Source organism: Podarcis melisellensis (assembly GCF_964234715.1).
Source record: "Podarcis melisellensis genome assembly, chromosome: 1".
Taxonomy (NCBI): domain Eukaryota; kingdom Metazoa; phylum Chordata; class Lepidosauria; order Squamata; family Lacertidae; genus Podarcis; species Podarcis melisellensis.
In genome coordinates, this window is record NC_138528.1 from 72,850,544 (window position 1) to 72,866,128 (window position 15,585).

General features: G+C 39.1%; 1 protein-coding gene across 4 annotated transcripts in view; it reads right to left on the reverse strand.

The window, feature by feature from the left end:
* KCNQ1 (potassium voltage-gated channel subfamily Q member 1) overlaps positions 1 to 15,585 on the reverse strand; it is a 283,258-nt gene that overhangs the window by 186,411 nt on the left and 81,262 nt on the right. For 2 of the 4 annotated variants that reach the window (XM_081903779.1, XM_081903782.1), the window contains exons 7-13: positions 11,545 to 11,655; positions 10,810 to 10,905; positions 9,580 to 9,708; positions 8,368 to 8,509; positions 6,720 to 6,746; positions 4,960 to 5,025; positions 3,583 to 3,703 (exon numbers count right to left, since the gene is read on the reverse strand). In XM_081903779.1, coding sequence (XP_081759905.1) covers positions 3,583 to 3,703; positions 4,960 to 5,025; positions 6,720 to 6,746; positions 8,368 to 8,509; positions 9,580 to 9,708; positions 10,810 to 10,905; positions 11,545 to 11,655 — 692 coding nt within the window. The remainder of the gene's footprint in view (positions 1 to 3,582; positions 3,704 to 4,959; positions 5,026 to 6,719; positions 6,747 to 8,367; positions 8,510 to 9,579; positions 9,709 to 10,809; positions 10,906 to 11,544; positions 11,656 to 15,585) is intronic. The other 2 variants (XM_081903780.1, XM_081903781.1) reach the window with 2 other exon arrangements.

Sequence of the window (15,585 nt, forward strand, 5' to 3'; positions counted from 1 at the left end):
TATGAAGAGGGAATATCTTTTAAATCTCACTCGTCTCCTTAGTCAATTCACACAATTCTTTTGAAAATGGTGTTCATGCTAAAAAGAAGCTTTGTGAGCTTGAATCCGAGCCGGACAATGGCGTTCGTGCCAAAATGAAAAGAGTGATGCAGTGCGGCAGCCCCGCCAGGCTTCTCCAGCATTCCCACTCTGAGAAGGGAAGAAACTGGGCTGCTTCTCCTGTCCCTTCACTGAGAGGGAAAGGGAGGAAAGACAAAAGTGCCAAGGCTAAAAAGAAGAAGATGCAGAGCATGGGAAAGGAGAGGCTAGGCAGGTGTTTCAGGTGAAGTAAACTGAAGCAGAAGAGAAGGAAAAATATATCTATGGAATGAGGAAAGAAAATACCACCTAACTAAGCTGTTAAAAACAAGAATATATAAACCTAAGGAGGTAAGTGAGAGCTAATGGTGACTGGCTGTACTAGATGAAGGCAGGAACAGAACTATGGGATGGGAGCTGTATCTCCCTAAAGGTTGCTGCCTGCCTTCGACCAGGGAGAGATCATCTGTCCCCCTTGCTGACCTGGATCTGGGAATGGGAAAATCACTTAGCACAATGTGATCCTCACAAGCATGTGCTTTTCATGGAGAAAAACGTAAGTTCCTGCAGTAAATCAAATAAGCTGGCATAAATAAGCATTGGACTATGATCTGGGAGACCAGATATTGTTGGTCTATTGGGTGTGGGGAAGATACCACCCACTGCCCCTTATACTTCCTAAAGCTCTAGCTCTATTATCATCTCTGCACTATTGGCACTCTGACAAAGCTTGAGGGCTGTCAGATGGGGGGGATGAACCTGCCACCTCCCTTTCCCCACAATTTAAATAAATAAACCTATTTGGCGATTGTATGGCTCTTGGGAATTTTACAGAAAGGGAACAAACCTTTGCAAGCCCTTTCATAAATCTCCCATCTGTCAGAGGCTCCAACTGCAGTGGAAGTGACTGATACTCCGACTGAGGTTCAGTTTACATCACCACAAAGGGTACTGTATCTCGGCACTCCTCCTCACCTTGATCTTGCTAGATCAGGAAATGGGAATTCAGAGAAAGACTCTCCTTTGAGGATGCCCCAAATATTCTATGGGGAACAGGAGTCCTCTGTATAGGTCAGGCCATAGAGGGTCCTTCCAGACTTGCTATTTTGGGGTGGCATCCAGTTGCACACCAGCAAATTCAGGTTGCGCAATCCAATATGATTTGGGACTGGTGCACAACAAACCAGCTTTTTCAAAACATGGGATAAAAGAAAGTGACTGGAAAGTGTAGGGTAGCATTTGCTTGATGCAATACTATCTATCCTCCCCACAACCAAATCAAAACGAATGCTCTGAAAACAGCAGGTATAATCAGATCTCCCCAGAAAGAAATTTGGATTAATGCTCAATAAACAGGTTATCTGGAAGCGACCTCAGAGTGTGTTCATGATCCCAAGTGTGTTGTGCTTAGAAACACATCTGTGATACTGCCCTGAAGCAAAAGCAGTTCTGTTCTTGCTCACCAATTCATGCCGCTAGCTAAAGCAGCATAGTATTATATTGCTCCAGGTTCTTCCACACATCCAAGACATAACCATGCATCAAAGAAGAACTGCTGCATCTGGCTGCAGTTAGAAGGCAAATGCAGGTGCATCAGTGCGAACAAAAGCTACTATACTGCTGCTGAGATTGGGGTCAACATCACAGTGAAGCAGCACACATTATGGCACCGAGTCAGGCTTTGGCCCCTACTCTTGTTGCGGCAGTGCATTGGATCCAATCATGCATCTACCTCCTGTCTCACTTTTCTTAATGTGGACAGGCATGTAAGCTCCATAAACGTGGCCATGATTGAGTTGGGGAGACCCCAGAGACACCCTTAACTAAGTGTGATTTTCACAAGGCTGCTGCTGGCTTACTGCTCCTGGACCCCTGGGATATTCCTGACGTACTTGTGATGAAACAGACAAGTACCAGTTGCAAGAGTTTCTCCATCCTTCCCAAGTAAGTGAAAACAGAGATTTTAAACACATTCCTTAATCTGACTTTTACCAAGAAAGTTTCCTGACAGTACAGTAGGTAACCAATATTTTTGCCAGGTGATTTATATTGCCTGTCAAAGAGAAGTAATTTTATGCTCTCAGGTGAAATCTGTTTGCAGATACTTTTTGCCAAGCACATGCCTGCAATTCACACAGCGGCTCTTACTCACGCCTTTGTGGTTATGGAATCAGTTTCTTTCATACACGCTCATTTTCATGGCCCCTGGGGCATATTAATTTATATGCAGCACTACAGTCCAAGATTCAACAGCACATTATTCTTTCTGGTTCCAAAGCCCTTCATTCTCTAACCAGGAGTTACAGTGTTATGCAGCTGGGCTATAAAATATTCTTCATGCTGATATGTCTCTTATAGAGCACGGATCACTTTTACAGTCTGAACTGAAGCTGCATTTGATCTGACTTTTACATGCTAATTGGTTTACATGGATTGGCTAGATATTTGTGATATGTACTATGGAGCCCTTTGGAATGCTTGCATGAAGGATTATACCAATGCAGCCTTTCAAATTTTAAGAGCTACTAGTTTACAGAGTTCCAGCAAAACAGACTACTTAAAAGAAAAACTGGGAGGAAGAAACACGCGAAGTCACAGTTACAAGAGCATAAAAAGCATTTGTTTATGGATTCCCTTGGGAAATAAATCCTCATGGTTAATTATGTCAAGTTGCAATTTTCTTTACAAACTTTTTTGTAACCAGAAACCACTTTTGTTTTTACTGTAGTATAACTATATATGCCTGCATTTCTGTGTTTGTGTACTATATAGATTGATACATGGATAGTTTTATACAGTAAGCCTGCCAGGGTTACGTTCCAGGAATCGTGCCTAAAGCCACAATTGTGTACAGTATAGTCAAAACACATAGAGTTTGGTGACATTGACAAGGATACAAAGGAAGAATAAGATACAGTAAATACACCAAATATTGCATAGAGAGTTTAATAGGAAACTAGGAATGATCATCATTTGATCACACCTGAGCCAAGTCTGTTTATGCAGGCCCTCATAATCCACAACATGTCCTGACACCTCTCTAGACAACAGGTGGATTCAATCTGGGTACTACTGCAATGGTGCTGTTATTCTCCATACCACATCACTGCTATTTTAACTGGAATAATTTCACACTGTTCAGGCACAACATAACACATCCCTAAACACAAAAACCAATGCCATCTATGAACCTTTTGTACAGCTATCCACAGTATTAAGTAAAAGTAAAAAGCATATCTCATAACTCAATAACCAATGCAGTATGTTTTGCTTAAAATGAAGAATATCAATCAGGTGCAATGTGACCTAAAAGTCAGATTTGTTCCATGAGCAGAATGGATAACTTTTTAATAGATATCGGGACAGCATACATTAATTTCTACACAGAATGATTTTACATAAATAACTATAAGGTTGATCTAGGATTATATTTTAGCTTATAGCATGTACTGGTTGAACTTGTCTGGAGCAAATGATAGCATAATTCAGAAATCTGTGACTTACTGTGAGATGTGAGTTATTGGGGTCAGCAATGTTTCGCCTTCCAGGTCGAGTTCATCAGCAAAGCTGTTCGTCCTAATGAATGGTCCTGTGTTTGTATCTAAAAATGGAGAGTTTCTTTTCACTGTGAAAAAGAAACAGGAAGATAAAGATTAAACTTGCTAGTAGGCAAAAGGCAGAATACTTTTTCTTTGGTGGGTCCATGATTCTGGAACGTCCAGTTAACCTCCATAAAGTTACCACACTAGTTTTTCAGAAAGATTTTGAAAACCCACTTATTCTTGGTGGTTTTTTCATGACTGATACTCTTATCTAATTATTGTGCTCCTTTTGGTTTTTTTATTTTGTTTTATTTCTGGACTGGATACGTACTTTCTACATACATACATAATTTTTTGTATGCTGCCTTTCCACAATTCAAACCATGCTCAAAGTGGCTTACAGCATAAAAAGAACACATAATTATAAAATTACAGAAGTAGTCAAACCATAATTTTTTTAAATGCACAACCAAACTGAACCATTTCCACATAAATCACAAGACCTAAAATAAAGATACAAATAACTAACAGGAGCAACAACCCTCACCTCAACAAAAAAAAACACCCTAAACAGGAGCCTACGAGTCTGGTCAGCAGTCTCACCTTTTGTAGCTGGAGTCAGTTGGGCGCCACCCTCCCAGGCCAGGTGGAAAACACCTACAAGGCAGGGAGCATGTCTTCCAGGACTCTTTGGCCCCTTTAAAATACTATGAATCTAGAGTACTCATGATCAGAATTCTGCAAACGAGAAGCACCACTGGAGGTGAAAAGCTATTCAGCAGTGTTTTGGGACCCTCCAGAACAGTGTGGAAGGCGGCACAAAAGGAGCTGCAAGGACAAGGAAGAAGAAGCAAAAATTGCTTCCTTCCTTTTCTTCTATCTCCAAATGGAAGCAACATTTCCATTTGCAAAACAGTAAGTCTGGATCCAACTCAGTATAAATACCTAGTAGCAGTCACAGTATTTATTTGTTTAAGACTAGAAGTAAATTACAATCTCCAACCATTTTGTTTAAGCTTTGTATCTTCAGTACAGTGGTACCTCGGGTTACAAACACCTCAGGTTACAAACTCCGCTAACCTGGAAGTAGTACCTTGGGTTAATAACTTTGCCCCAGGATAAGAACAGAAATTGTGGGAGGCCCCATTAGCTAAAGTGGTAGCTCAGGTTAAGAACGGATCTGCAGAACGAATTTAGTTCATAAACAGAGGTACCACTGTATAGTTCTATCTTCTGAAAGGAAACCCTAATCTGTCCCATAAATTGTAACAGAATGGGCGAAATGTAGTGTCTACAAGCCCAGAGTTGGGCAAATGAAGCAAAGAGATGCAAGATTTACCTGGAGAAGGGGGAGAACTGGGAGATGGCTGCTCTGTAGAAAAGGATGACCAGGAATGCTGTCGGACTGAGTGAACAGGTGACAGGAGGGGGTAGGAGAGACAGTGCACCGAGAAAGAACACCGAAAAAGAAAGGAAGAAAGTCAAGAGAGGCAGTAATGCAATCCAAGCCAAAATTGCATCAGTTTATCTTTAAACAACAGGAAAACAGGTATTAAAAATATTTCTTGCAGGTAAGGCACATGACCAATATGTATCTCTTCCTTATAATTTTAAACTAATACATGTTGACCCTTCTTGCATTTTTGAACATTAGATAAGTAATATCAATATGACTTCTTAAATATTTCTATCATGTCCTTGGCTATTTCACCTTATTCACTTTTCCCTTCCAAGCCCCCTCATTTCCCCTCTACATGGGTACTGTATTATCCTAGAGAATGAGAATAGAAAAGGCCTCCTATAATTTCAGTAACCTCTACTACGGAAGGTATATAGACATTTTGTCCCACTATATTTATGTTAAGGGGAAACTTGGTAAGCCTCCTTAAATTTTGGGAGAAATGTGGAAGAGAAATTTGTGAAGATACATTCAGAAAAGATGTTTTCTACAGATAAACAATGGGTAAGACTTCACAACAGGTTAGAAATTAAACTTCATCACAGATTCAGATAGGTCAATCTGACTAAGCAGGTTTGAGATTTTAGCCACGGCAAGATCTGCAAATGTTTAAGGCTTCTTAATGAAGTGTTGCTTATTTAATAGGTTTTTAAAACTTACCAGCTGCTTATAACTTTAGTCACTGATTTTATGGCTGAGTTCTACTTTATGCACTTGAGTAAAACAAAGTAACCCAAGGATTTTAATTTAAATAAATAATTTACTCCTTATGGGGGGAAAGCTTCCAGGTATTCTTTGCTTAAAAACAACCAGAGGCCATCTTTAAAAGAATCAATAGGTGAATTATTCTATGTCTACTTTAGTTATTTTAATATAATTTCAAGTTTCAGCAAACCTAAATGTCCTATACATTATCCAGTAAACATCTTAAGGACATTTTCCTGTAAATGTTAAGTTCTTTTAGGTCTTACTGGGAATTCAGTGGGAAAACTGAACCACATTCTTAACTATATCCCTTTGAAACATAAGATTTAAAAGTGATGAATCATGTCCTAAATCTCCCATCCCCCTCCCACCATAATAAAAATATGACTACAATTTTGAATCTTTTTAAAAACAAGGAAAATATTCATTGCAATTAGGAATTCAAGAAATGTAATGAGCTGAGATTCTTAGGCTGCCATTCTCTGCACACTTACCTAGGAGTAAGCCCTACTGAATCCAGTTAGGCTTATTGTCAAGTAAACATGCATAAGCTTGCACTGCATATTTTTTTATTGCAGACTTCAAATAAAAATATAAAACAATGGGATTCACATGTCATCTTAATCAGTTATAAATGAGCAAGTGAAGAAAGAAAATAAATGGCACTGAGTAAAGACAGTGGATTAACTCATTTGCTACAATGCAATTATGGGAGACAATGTTAAGAGTATATCGTGTACTTTTCTTCATTACTAATTGAATCATGATAAACGACAGATGTGAAAGAATGCACATTTGTCCCACTTCAATTGCAGAATGTTAGCAGAAAAGTAGTATAGCCAATGGCCAGCGGGAGCATAAGAAAAGCACTGCAAGCAATGTTAAGTTTTCAATGTCTGGCATGCTGTAGGAAAATACAAATTTCCTTAACTTACCAAGAAATTTGAACATTCCTTTTTGTCCTGTACACTTGTAAGAGTTTTGAGAGAAGAAAACAGAGGGAGGGAGGAGGAGGAAAAAGGGAGAATAGATGTCAGAAGGAAAAGGAAACCTTTGTTTCTAAACTGGAGTTAGTACCTGCTTATAGATTATGTTGCCCTTCAAATGGTGAAAGTCACAGTTAAAGGTTAATGTCACTTGGGCATAGAAAGCAGTGAAAGAAAGCTTTAACATCTTTTGTACTACATAACCTATTGAGAAACCAAGAACTGCATGTGAACTTTCTACCTGATATGCATTCCAATGTGGTATTCCCCATTGATATTTGCTCTCTACAGCACTTTTTTTTTAAAAAAATGAAATTTACTTGGAAGAAAACTTGGCAAACAAGCTCTCAAAGGAAAGGGATGTGAGCTCTAAAAATACCCATGTGTGAGTAGCAGGTATATAGGAGGACAAAGTAGTGCTTTCCTTGAACGCTTATGATCTGTGCAAGTATTCTTCAGAATCGTTTTTTTTTAAAGATGTGGCAGAAAGCTAACAAGAAAAATAAGATTATTATTCTAAAATATGGAGGCTACCCAGAAGACTCATGCAGAACAGAAAGCAACTTAACAGTGAATAAGTAGCCTGCGGACCCTAGAAGGATACTGTCATACTGTTAATTATAATAATATATATAAATAAATCAGTCTAAACAGAGATGAAGATTAAGGCTTTGGTTTAGTTAAACATTTTAGTTTCCTCTACTCAGTATCACAGTTCAGATTTCAAATAAATGCTGGAAACTAAGGGGGGAAAGAAACTAAGGAAAGTGTCAAATGCAAGAGAGTTTTCTTTAAAAATAAATAAATAAAAATAATCAAAGCGCTAGATAGATGTTGAGAAAGGTGCTAATCTTCAAGATTATGGTCAGGAGGTGTTAAGGTATTAAGTATATAGATCCATAAATTATCTTTCTAAAATCCCTGGATAAAATGGTTTCTATAGGAAATATTTACAAGTCAAGAGTAAAATATTTTAAAAGAGACTCGACAAAGACACTCAAGCACATGTAGGTTCAATCTGTTACAGCAGCATTGAAACTTGAGGGCAGTAAAGCAGAACAGCCTCTTATAAACTTTCTTAGCTATAAATTTCTTCAGGGCTCAGGTATTCGTTAGGCTATTTGGTGTAGTTAAATGACAGCTCCTTATTTCAGGGTATAATCCAAACCCCAACCAGGAAGCAGTGCGGCTTGTCAAAGCACTACATCTGCAGTTCCTGGCCCTTGTGCTGGCCGGGGGGAAGAGATGAGAAATAGGCAAATCACTGTGCCAGCCTGGAATGGGTCCAAACTGGGCCTGATGGCAATAATGGGGTGGCTTGAGATCCAGCAATAATGGGATGGCTTGAGATCAAGGGCCAGCTCAGTCCTTCCCTCCCCTGCCTCCAGAATATCAAGTTTCAGGTTTTTCCACTGGCTGCCAGCTGGAAAGATCTGGCTGGTAGAACTTCCACTCTACACTGGCAGAGTGATGCAGACTTCACACCACGGGAGGCGACCAGCAGAGGGAAATCTCTGCCCAGCCCCAACATCTGGCCTTACCCCTAGGCTTTGGCTTGCCGTGTTAAGTTTATGCAAATTCTAACCGAAATTCTTACCAGAATTTTCATTCGAGTCCAAGTAGTTTTCAGATTTCCGATCTTCCATCACATGGTCAAATGTGATTTGTGGAACAGATAACATTTTGTCAGGAGAAGAAGGCCCATTGTCTTTTTCCGTCTTGCCTTTCTTCTTTTTTACCTGAGAGGAATACATTTTAAAATCTTCTTAAAAAAACAAAAAACCCTGACTGCATGAACTATGAGCTACGCTAAAGATGTAGTTAATTCAACACAAGAAATTAATTTATATTACAAGTAACCGAGGGGAAATAAAATTACGATTTATTATAAAATTACAATTCTACCTTTTCTTTCATGAACAGGATGTGAGGGGGAGGAGAGGGGGAAATCACTCTAGCAGGCAAGCAGAAATTCTTGTATTGATGAAGTGATCCCCTAATGTTGAATTCCTAATGTTGTGTTCCTCCCAGAGTCTATCACTCCATAATTACATTTCTCCCCTTGCCTTCCTTTTATTATAACCACTGACTTCTTAGTCAATGCCGTAGTTTATGAAGGAAGTCCTCAAGAGGATAGAATTCTACCTCCATTACTGTTTGTCACCAAAACAAAATTTAGGAGACAAAGTCTGTTCCTCTCCCATGATTGGTGCAGAGGAAGAAAACTGCGCAACACTCAACACAGCTTCTTGGAGCTTCCTGCCAGCTAGTCAGGCGGCCCAATCACAAGTATACATGGCTATGTGTGATATCATATCAGACGCGCCGAGTTGCCCACAACATTGGAGGTCCCGTCGCACATGCATGATGTCACACACATGGCACCGCCCCCCAACCAGGCCAGGCCAACTTGGCCCGCCACCTCCACCCGCCTTACCTTTGTGAAAGGGACTCACAGGGGCCAAGATGCTTCACCCTGGTGTGTCCCTTTGATGATTGCTGCAGAATATTTGGGGGGACCCAGGGCCCTACTTTAAAATATTGGGGGGTCCTGCCCCCCCTAGACAGGGCCCCTGTATCATATGAAGAATATCTTGTTATGCAAATATTGGTTGATATTCAATTTTTGCCATAGTCAGAATAAGCCTATTGAGTTTGCCCTGAGTATGACTAAGGTTGAATATCACATTTTCAAGAAAGGCTATTTTGTGTAGAGAAAACATATTCTATGGAAAAGCATTCATTTCAGTCTATTTTTAAACATTAATGTGTCAAAATGCCCAAGGGAAATGGAAATGTAGCTCCTTACCGACACCATCGCAATTTTCTTTGGCTTGGGACTAGGAGACATCAAGTGATAATTTCTGGACGGTTTTTTAATATATATTTTCCATGTAGAAGAGTCTGGGTTTTCTGATGCATAGCACCTCCAGGCAGTCTAAAACATTAGATGAATTAAAAAACATTTGTGTATCATCAGAAAACCAACATTAATTTATAAACGGCAACCTTTTTTAATCTATGAACATTTGTCTAAATTAGGGATAGTGGAAAATTCAAAATTAGGGGGTGGGAGTAGAGATCTTAGTACAGAAAACTCATGCTAATTATGAGGCAAGTAAATCCTCAATTCAGAATGGTTCAAAAGCTAAAACAGATTAGTTTCAAACATTTGCTGGACTTTCTTCAAATTAATCCACTTTAACTGGCCTCATTCCAAAAGATAACAAAAAATAAAATAGGCTTCTTATAAACAAACACCAAAAAGAGAAAAGGCCAATTACAAATGTACAAAACTAATATAGAATTGTATTCTTTTCCAAACAGAAATAATGACAAAGAATATTAACAGCAAATGTGCTTGTGCAAAATACAGTGAAACAAACAAGATCTGTATTACCATTTCCAGCCATGACTAATTGCATGAAACGTACTTTTTATTATTTTTAACAAAACTATAAATACAAAACGTGTGTATAGAGGTAGGAGGGGTCTCAGAGCAGCTTTTGGATCCATGTCAAGCCTAGGCACCAAGGACAGAATCTAATTGGACGTCCTAGCACCGTTGCTCCAGCAGGTGTCTGCTAACAGGAGAGAAAGGGGGGATATTTAATTCCCTTTTTACACCTGCTAGTGCAGGCATAGGCAAACTCGGCTCTCCAAATGTTTTGGGACTACAATGCCCATCATCCCTGACCACTGTTCCTGTTATAGCTAGGGATGATGGGAGTTGTAGTCCCACAACATTTGGAGGGCCGAGTTTGCCTATGCCTGCTCTAGTGCTTCCTGAAATCTGTGCTGGTGGGTTGGCATTCTGTTCTAGCATTCTCCAGAACAGATTTCTGAGAGCGCTGGGGCTACAGAAAACAAAGGGAATAGGCAAAAACCGCTCCTTTGCCTTTGTTAACAGACACCTGCCGCTGGATCAAAATTCCTTGGCATTGCACAAAAGCACCTGCTGGGTCCAACCCAATAGGATTCTTTAAAAAAAAAATCTATCAAAATATATGTGGTAAATGTAGGCTCTAATCACCATTACCTGAATGAGAGAAGCAGCTGCTGGAATTTGCCGATTGAAGTGCTTCTGTCGTTGTTTCTGCTGTACCTTCAAGGCAAATCCAGAACCCAGAATACCCTGAAGAAAGGAGTGTTTTCAGAAGAGAAATGCCATATCAGTTATACCTTTTAAATTTAATTTCAAGCAAATTCTGCTCAAATGGTATTTGCCCCAAATCTAAGATCATCCCAGATTTCTTCTGGCTGGTTCTACTTGAGCTGCCACATTTTCCGTATTTCCATATTTTTCATTATACTGGACCCAGATATTTTTGCACTTTTACTTACGGTCACACTTTTAAAGAGGCTGTATGTTACACAGGAACTACAGTGGGCAGTTACCCGCATTAAAAGTTTGTGTTGTTTTTGCACATGGTTCTTTTACATATGCCCACGCTAATATTTTTTTATGCAACAACAGCAGACCACAAAACTCATGATACAACATGCTTGTGATAAAAGCATGGATGCATAAATATCCAGGGCTTGTGTGTAACTATTGTATAAAAAATATGGTAGCCCCAACAGCATTGGGCAGAATCTAACCGGCCAGATTAACACCCAAGCACAGAAATTCATCACTTTGGCAGTGGTAAACAGTTGCTCAAGAGTGTTCAAACTCAAATATGTAAGAATCCTCCCAATGAGAAAATACTGCATGTATGCATATGAATTTAAACTTATTTAAAAACAAACTGAAATACTCTAAACCACCTACCGCAGGCAAGGCAAAAAATGAAATTGCAAACACAGAAAAGCAAGACGCAATGGTTTTCCCTATCCATGTCTGAGGCACTTTGTCTCCGTAACCAATGGTTGTTACAGTCACCTGAAAGTAAGAATTAAGCATTATTAGAACACATTATCATATTATTAGGACATAAATTTATTGATGTTTCAATTTGCTTTGAGACCGAAACTGAGTGATGATAATTGTCATACATTGTAACAAACACATTTTTTAATTACTCTGAAAATGCCATTCATTCCCCCATGCACTCAGAAGAGCATGGTAAGGTCAGGTCTCTGAAGGACCAGAGTGCCTATGCTCTGTGGTGCACCAACAGTGACTTCTACAGGCAATGCTTTCTACGAAGACCACATCTACTGCCACTGCGGATCCTTCTGCCCCAAGTGGTTGCCTCACCTTGCCTCATGGGTGGCCCTGCATTATTGCCTCTCTGACCTATGTATATACAAACCATGAAACCTCGTTAAGTATTTGGGTTCCTCCAGTACTTACTTTCAGAGAGTTTGAAAAGCCGTGTTGTCATCAGCACACTAAGGAACTAAGAGTCTTCCAAGTACACCGGAGGCCTTAATAAACTCTGTTTCTAAAGGCATGCTTTTAGCCCTCATTATTAAATATTTATTCATTAATTATTACATCTATACCCCATCTTTTCTCCAAGGAGCTTAAAACAGTGTATCTTGGTGCATGAAAATCAGAAAGATTTTGCAAGACAGTAGTCAGAAAACAAGTTACTGACTCCTGTTCCCCTCTTCTTTACACTTCTCTATGGTAGCTAAACATACCAGGCATTCCTTCCCGTTTTCTTCTTTACTAGGAACACCTCCAACAAAATATTTCAGATTCTGCACTTTAGGTACTAGCAGCTAATAATTAGAAATCTTTGCATTACTCTTGTGCCACAGCACATTTTGTATAATTTCACAAACAACTGCATACATAAGAAACCTATCCTTCTAGTGTAGTGCATTGAAGAAACTTATAATAGTAAAACAGTCTTTAATTCATGAGAAAGAAAAGAAGGCAGGAAATTGAATTACAACATAGGCTCATGTTAACATGCTGTAAATTCAAAGCCTTAATTTAGGCCTTTATGACTTGGAAAACTTTACGGTACATGAGGTTTCAGGGCCATGGGCAGCTTGCCCAAATCCCAATCTTCTCTTTGGGGAAAACCATACCAGCCCAAGTAAAAAAAAACTTTACATTGATAATTTTATTTATAACAAAGAAGGTATTTCCTAATGCATGGATACCATACATTAAGAAAACAGAAGGAAGAGTGAAAAATGCCACATGAAACAACTATATATTTTTTAAGTATTATAGTGATGCAATGATGCCAAAAGGAAAAGGGACAGATCTAAAGTCAGTAGCTGATCCCTGCAATATTATGATACACCGATTCACATATTTCATTAGAGGGTGTCTGGAAACTAATATGAAATGAAAATCAAACACCTGAGAAGAATGCTTTTAAGGAGATGATGGTCACAGCATTTGCACTGCAGACCAAAGTTTATATAGGTTGCAGTAAGCGATGACTAACGGGACGCAGGTGGCGCTGTGGGTAAAAGCCTCAGCACCTAGGACTTGCCGATCAAAAGGTCGGCGGTTCAAATCCCCGTGGCGGGGTGCGTTCCCGTCGCTCGGTCCCAGTACCTGCCAACCTAGCAGTTCGAAAGCACCCCCGGGTGCAAGTAGATAAATAGGGACCGCTTACAAGCGGGAAGGTAAACGGCGTTCCGTGTGCTGTGCTGGCTCGCCAGATGCAGCTTGTCACGCTGGCCACGTGACCCGGAAGTGTCTGCAGACAGCGCTGGCTCCCAGCCTATAGAGTGAGATGAGTGCACAACCCTAGAGTCTGTCAAGACTGGCCCGTACGGGCAGGGGTACATTTACCTTTACCTTTACCTTTTAAGCGATGACTAAATGTAAGTCAGACGTTATTCAAGACCTTACAGAAATAATGGAGTCCATTTCAGCAACAAAAGCAGAGGAGAGTATTCAGATGCCCTGAACATTTTTTTTCTTTTCCCAACAATATTTTCACACACACAAAAACTGCATAGGTGTACTAAGCCCTGTGTTTTAGAGGAAAAGTTGAGAAAATACAAGTACTTTGCAGAAGTACTTTTGGATATTCATTTTTTTTTATCACCACATACAAGCAGTGCCATACTAAATGTAAAAAAAAAAAAATCATCCTTGTGCATGTGTCTAGATTTCTATACAATAAATAATATATTCTTTAAAAATAGGATGACACTCTTGCACCAAATATCTGAAACTGATTGTATTATCCAGTATTTAAAAGAAGCAGTAACATCACTAAGATGATCACAAATGAATCTTGGAATTGAAGGATTTGCATCTGGATAACAACATCAGTTTAAAGCACTGCTTTGAAAAGAAATAGGCTGCTCATTATTGTGAATGAGAAGAAGAGATTATTTCAATTTCCCGCCAAATTTCCAATTTTTTATGTTAGGCTTTGGAAAAACGCTGAAGCAGAAAGGATAGTAGCTTTGCATGCAGGAACCCCCAGGTTCAGTCCCTGGTACCTCCAGTTAAACAAATTAGAAAACAAGTTGCTACTGGCAGTTGGAGGAAAGAACACTAAGCGAGTATGACTCAGTATAAAACACACACACACAGAGAGAGAGAGAGAGAGAGAGAGAGAGAGAGAGAGAGAGAGAGAGAGAGAGAGAGAGAGAGACCCTGTCCCAGTTTTGTTCAGGTCTTAATGCACGCCTCCATTAAAAACCTAGCAATTATCTTGTTCAGGAACATGTCCTGAACAAGCAGGTATAACAAAAGGTAGCAGCAATGTCAAAGACTCCATTGCACAATTCTCTTCCATCCCAACTGTCCCAACAGCAGAGAATTTGCCATTTTATTTACAATTCACTTCAGTAAGCTGAGCTATCATAATACAAAGTTACCTTCAAGCCCAACATAACTGTTGTGAAATCTGTAAGCATGTTTTATTTACATAATACGGGAAAGGGGGGGCTGTACAGAATAAGTTATTTGCTCTTGAAAGCCTCTTTATTACAAACTAGAATTGTAAAAAATAAAAGGGAGACAATATTTGAATAGGTTTGTTTGGTCAGCTGGATAGTTTTACAACACTATTATTCACAGAAGGATGTATTAGCTCTTCCAACAGCTTTGGAGCCAAGCATTCAGCATTGTTGAAAAGTTTATGGTATCATTTTCCAGCAAAGGCCAGTATAGTTGAAAGTTATAAGAACATAACTCACAAAGAACAATGACAGTCAGATGAAAAGCCACCCATGAGACTAGGATGATGTGTAAACAAATAATTATGTTGTTTCATTAAAATGTTACAGCCTTGTTGGTGGGCTTTCATTGGCATGCAGACATATCCTAAGTCAATCTGACAAAGAACCTTGTAACACATTCCGTTCACTGCGGCATAAACCTTTGTATACTATATCCCACAAACTTATTATATAACTGGACCCTAACCCATAATTACTCTAAGCATATTTTGAGGTGCCATAATACCCTTTTTTCTATAGTAAACTAACACAGTTTTTATTTTTTTAATTTTTAATGTTTAATTCTTTGGAATTTGTCCCTTAGTAAATATATAAGAAGCTTGATTAAATGTATTTTTGTAAAATGCTTTGAGGGTTTTTTTTTTTAAAAAAAAAACCCCAATCAAATGGTATATAAATTTTATTAAATAAATACATAAATGTCAATAATGGACAAATGCAATAGCTGCACCAAATTCTGTGGGTCATGACTAGAATGGATTGTACGGTGAGGTAGGTACAGGGTAGTCACAGATATAAACTGTAAACAATTTTAGAAAGATAAAATGGAAGCACCATGTTTAAAATTAGAGAGCTTAGCTAGCACAAATGCAGACCACTCTGTTATACATTCTGCATATACTAATTAGCCAAGAATTGAAGCCACTGAAGTAATTGCATGAGTAGAATGACTTCCTCTCCTTCTGCGTCTCTTCCACCT